The following is a 5651-nucleotide window of genomic DNA, read 5'->3' as shown; positions in this document are numbered from 1 at the left end:
CGCGACTATGTGTCGCATGCGCTACGTTGACGACGAAGATGCCAGTGCGTTCTGCCTCTTATTATTCCTCTGCATTTGGCTTTGTCTCACATCGATTGTTAACGGTCATTGTTGCATTTGGATAGGCAATGGGAGCAGCAGCAGCGACACTGGCTACAGCCAAAGTAGCAGCGATTATGGCTGTAGCAAAAGCAACAACGATTCTGGCTTTAGCGAAAGCAGCAGCGATTCTAGCAGCAGCAAAGACAACAAGAAGGATGATCCGGACTGGAGTGGGGGAGAAGAGGAGTAGAGTGGGGATGAGGAGCTGCAGGATGACAATGGGCATCAGGCTGAGGATGACCTAGCGCTGGTGGTGGCTGACCAAGGGCAAGAGATGGTTGTGGCTGACCATGGGCAAGAGATGGTGGTGGCTGACCATGGGCAAGAGATGGTGGTGGCTGACCATGGGCAAGAGATGGTGGTGGCTGACCATGGGCAAGAGATGGTGGTGGCTGACCATGGGCAAGAGATGGTGGTGGCTGAGGATGACCTAGCGATGGTCGTGCCCGTCTTGCCTGAAGGTGGCCTCGCGATGGTGGTGGTGCCTCACGATGACCACGCACCGGTGGTGGCGTTGGCGATCCCACAGCTGGGCGACATGACCACACCAATTTTGGTAGAAGACTACATCCCACAGTTGCCTCCACCGCCTCGCCGCTCTTGGTGCATCAGGCTGAGGAAGGAGAAGGAGAAGAACAATGAGAACTGAACTATGTCAGGTATGTCAGATCTCCAAAATGATATATATATACTTAGTTACCTATGTTATCTCTAATATGCTTAGTTTCCTATAGGTTAGCTCCAAAATTACTTATGTTAGCACAAAATGTTCAAGTTTACATAATAAGCTTATAGTCTTCTTCTTATTCTTCTTCTTTTCCAAAATGACATATGTTAGCTTCATTTTACCTAAGTTGGCTCTAATATGCTAACTTAGAGCTTATATGCTTAGTTTCCTATAGGTTAGCTCCAAAATAACTTATGTTAGCACAAAATGATCAAGTTTACATAATAAGCTTATAGTCTTCTTCTTATTCTTCTTCTTTTCCAAAATGACATAGTTTAGCTTCATTTTACCTAAGTTGGCTTTAATATGCTAACTTAGAGCTTATATGCTTAGTTTCCTATAGGTTAGCTCCAAAATTACTTATGTTAGCACAAAATGATCAAGTTTACATAATAAGCTTATAGTCTTCTTCTTATTCTTCTTATTCTTATTCTTTTCCAAAATGACATAGGTTAGCTTCATTTTACCTAAGTTGGCTCTAATATGCTAACTTAGAGAGCTTATATGCTTAGTTTCCTATAGGTTAGCTCCCAAATTACTTATGTTATCACAAAATGATCAAGTTTACATAATAAGCTTATAGTCTTCTTCTTATTCTTCTTCTAGTGTTCTTCTTCTTCTAGTATTCTTCTAGTCTTATTCTTGTTCTTCTCTTCTTCTTCTTCTTCTTCTTCTTCTTCTTCTAACTTCTTGTTTATCATTTTGTAGATTTGATTTAATTCACGGAAGCTTGCATGGATGGAGTGCTTCTTTTCCATTTGTGTTTTTATTTTGTATCAATGTGAAATTTTGTGAACTGATGGATAACGGTGTTGGATGAACAATGTGAAACTTTTGCAATATGTAACGATGGAACTATGTGTTGCTATGTATGTATATATGATGAAACTTGTGTGTTGGATATGATTGTTATATGGATGCTTGTTGTATATATATGTGTTGGATATCTCATATGTGAAATAGTGAACTGAGATTAAGAAAAAACGAAAAAAAAAATAAAAAAATTGTTACTAATGGCGCACTTCCATGAGGTGCGCCATTAGTATACCAGATACTAATGGCGCAATTGTGGGATACTAATGGCGCACCTGTGGTGCGCCATTAGTAAAAAATTCTAATGGCGTGGTGCTAGTGGCGCACCCGTAGTGCGCCATTAGTAGGCAAAACAGGTGCGCCACTAGTAGACCTTTTCCTAGTAGTGCGTTGAGCACCCGGTGTATTTCGTCAGTAGGGTACTATGGGATGCAAGGGCACGGTACCCCATGCCTCAGAAGCTATTGCTCGCATATCTGGTGGCCTCACGCAAGCTACGACACTACTTCCAGGGTCACCCAATCAAGGTCGTCTCGGCCTGCCTGCTAGAGAGGCTACTCAGGAGCCCCAATGCTGCTGGAAGAGTCGCTGAATGGAACATCAAGCTGCAAGCATTCCAACTAGAGTTTAGCGCAACTAGGGTCAACAAGGGGGCCGCGCTCGCCGACTTCGTGCCAGAATGGACCGACGCGCCGGGGTTTGAAGCCAGCGAGGACCAAGCTCTCTCACCAGGAAGTGAAGCACCAGATGGCTAGGTCATGTATTTCGATGGCGCGTTCGCAGGCCAGGGCACGGGGGCTGGAGCAGTGCCCATCTCGCCCACTCAAGACAAGCTTTTCTACACCGTGCAGCTCTGCTTCTAGCAAGGCGAGAAGGTCTCCAACAACATTGCAGAGTACGAAGGCCTCATCGCCGGCCTCAAGGCTGTGGTGGCCCTAGGGGTTAAGCGCCTCACTATCAAGGGAGACTCGCAGCTCCTCGTCAACTTCTCCAACAAGGTATACGAGCCGAAGGACGGACACATGGAGCCATACCTCGCGGAGGTACGCAAAATGGAAAAGCATTTCCTAGGTCTAGAGCTGCAGCACGTACCCCGTGGCACCAACAAGGAGGCCGACGACATCGCCAAGAGGGTGTCCAAGCGACAACCCCAAGAGCTTGGCGTCTTTGAGGAGCGGCTCTTCAAGCCGTCGGTAGCACCTTCGCTCCTGGAGCCAGCACCGCTTCGGGAGGAACTCCCCCAACCACCTGCCTCATGAGCCCCTGTGGCCCGACATCGAGAGCGTGCCTAATCCGGGTGCTCGAGCCTCGGGAGGGGTACTGGACCAAGGAGTTCAAGGAATACCTGACACAAGGGATGCTGTCGGAGAAGGAGGAGGACGCGGAGCGTGTAGCCCGATAGGCTACGACATAATGCATCTAGGACGGTGAGTTATACAGGAAGCGGCCAAATGATGTTACCTTAGGATGCATCTCCAGGGAGCTGAGGAATGAGCTGTTGGCCGACATACACGGCGGGGACTGCGGGCACCACTCGTCATCATGGACCTTTGTCGGCAAGGCGTTCCGCAACGGGTTCTACTGGCCTACGGCTCTCAACGACGCAACCGAGCTCGTGAAGTCCCGCGAGGCCTGCCAATTCCACGGCAAGCAGATCCATCACCCAGCTCAGGGCCTCCAGACCATCCCGCTCTCGTGGCCATTCAGAGTCTTGGGGCTGGATATCTTAGGCCCATTCCCTCGAGCGCCTGGGGCTACCACTACCTCTACGTCGCTATCGACAAGTTCACCAAATGGGCGGAGGTAGAAGCCGTCCGCACCATCCCGACCAGATCTGCGGTCAAGTTCATCATGGGTGTCGGAAGCCAGTTTGGGGTCCCTAATTGCATCATTACTGACAACGGCTCGCAGTTCACTAGCAATCTTTTCAAGGCATATTGTGCTAACCTTGGAATGCAGATCTGCTACGCTTCAGCGGCACACCCCAGGAGCAACGGTCAAGCCGAACATGCCAGCGCCGAGGTCCTCAGTGGCCTCAAGACCAGGACCTTCAAGAAGAAGCTTGAGGCATGTGGCAAGGGCTGGCACGACGAGCTCCAGTCTGTGTTGTAGTCCATCCGCACCACCGCCACCAAGCCAACAGGCGAGATCCCGTTCTTCCTCGTCTACGGAGCAGAAGCGGTTCTCCCTCACGAGGTCAAGCATCACTCCGCACTGGTCCTGACGTTCGATGAGACATAGCAGGACGCCATGCGGGGGATTGACCTTGTGCTGGGGGAGGAACGCCGCTGTGAATCCTCGCTCCGAGCGGCAAGGTACGAGCAGGCGCTGCGATGGTACCATGGTCGCAGTGTCCGCTCCAGGAGGCTCGAGGTGGGCGATCTCGTCCTCAGGCGGGTGCTCTCCAAGGAAGGGCTGCACAAGCTCTTGCCCAGGTGGGAGGGCCTGTTTAGGATTGCCCGTGTCTCCAGGCCTGGCGCCGCGCGCCTGGAGACACAGGACGGCATCCCCGTCCAGAACGCCTGGAACACCCAGCACCTCCGGGGGTTCTACCCATGAAGCAAGGCCCGACGCCTTTGAAGAAAGGCCCCGTGACTATGAAGATCTCCGCTCGTGACACTCTCATGTAATAATGAGTGGGCTATACATGCCCTGGAGTCTCAGCAGTGCCGCCCTTTGGACTCGGGGGCTACCTCCCACGTCTTAGTGGCAGCACTTAGCTCCGCGCTAGTGAGAAGACAAGAAGACTAGACTAGGTGCCGGATGCGGCTTTTCATTTGCTTTCCGTAGTTGGCTTCCCACTTTTTCTTAATGGAAGTTTGCATTCTGGCCTTTGTTGTCCTCTTTGTTTGATCGCCTTCCCCTTTGTTCTTCCTTGTATTATTGTTTCGGTCCGTGCTCACCCTCGCATGCCTCGCGAGGGGGCTGGACAGGTGCCCTTGTGGAGGTGCCCTCTTGAGCGTTTTTCCTGTTCTTCGCAAGGCACCCTCGCCCGAGCCCGCAAGCTGGCACACCTCTCTCAACGAGTGCCCCTCGGGTACCGCGATGCGAAGTGCTTGGTCATGGCCGGCGGCGCCTATGACCAGGATTCAGAAGAATAAGAGTTTCCTAACGAATTTTTGTAGTTCCCAGACACCTTCCGAGCAAAGGAGGCCTCGCCTGGCACTGGGGAATGCGCGCCTCGCGAGGCGGAAACTACTTTAGGCACATCAAGCTAAGCTATCTCTACACGCCCACATAAAATGTTGGTACCACAACACGACGTAGGGATGATACACATAACATAGCAACTCGGAAATTATGGTTCGTTACACGCCCCTGCAGGGCCCATACTTGTTTCTTCTTAAATGCGGGAAGGAAAGAGCAACACAAAAGTGGCGCGTGCCCCCACAGCAGTAGGTGAGGGCAGATCCATGGCGCTTCCTCGAGCTCAGCCAGACCCCTCCTCGCGCTTCACTAGAGCACGGCGACGAGATGACCTGCTGCCTCCCTCTAAACGGGCGCTGCAGCGTGGCGGCTGGTCATAGTCGCCTCTGCTAGAGCTGTCGCCGAAGGACGAGCCGCCATAGCTGGACGAGCCGCGGCCAGCGCCGAGGATGAAGCCACCTTCCTCCTCGTCACGACCATCACCAAGGCCGAGCACCTCGTCGCCGTCGTTGTCCTTGGGGCAGCAACCGACGCGGCGACCATCTTCCCCAAATATCCTCAGGAAGTTGGTCGCACCGCCATCGTACTTGAAGTGGAGGGCACACCGCCTGCCCAGTCCGCGCGCACAGGCGAATGTCTGGCAGCCGCAGGCTAAGGCTGCGTTTCCCACCGCGGAGACTTCCACCACGACCCACGAAGCCTTGCTACAACAACCGTCTACCTACAGCCAAAGACCGCCTGGACCTGCTGATGGCAGTTCGCCGACTATGAACCGCAGGAGCTGAATCATTCCCCTTCTCCACGGCCGAGAACCTCTTCGCCGGCGCCATGAGTGTCGCTGCTAGCAAGGAAGCGAGGAAGA

General features: G+C 52.2%; 1 protein-coding gene across 1 annotated transcript; it reads left to right on the top strand.

The window, feature by feature from the left end:
* Positions 1-2664: 2664 nt before the first annotated feature.
* Positions 2665-4201, top strand: LOC147965061 (uncharacterized). Its single transcript, XM_087530270.1, has 4 exons — positions 2665-2831; positions 3083-3288; positions 3618-3741; positions 3994-4201. Exons 1-4 carry the CDS (start codon positions 2665-2667, stop codon positions 4199-4201), a joined length of 705 nt encoding a protein of 234 aa, XP_087386396.1.
* The last annotated feature ends 1450 nt before the right edge of the window (positions 4202-5651 follow it).

Source organism: Triticum urartu, chromosome 6A, assembly GCF_056163025.1.
Source record: "Triticum urartu cultivar PI428250 chromosome 6A, HENAU_Tu73, whole genome shotgun sequence".
Classification (NCBI taxonomy): domain Eukaryota; kingdom Viridiplantae; phylum Streptophyta; class Magnoliopsida; order Poales; family Poaceae; genus Triticum; species Triticum urartu.
Note: the sequence above shows the minus strand (reverse complement) of the source record. Positions and strands in the feature narration are given on the sequence as shown.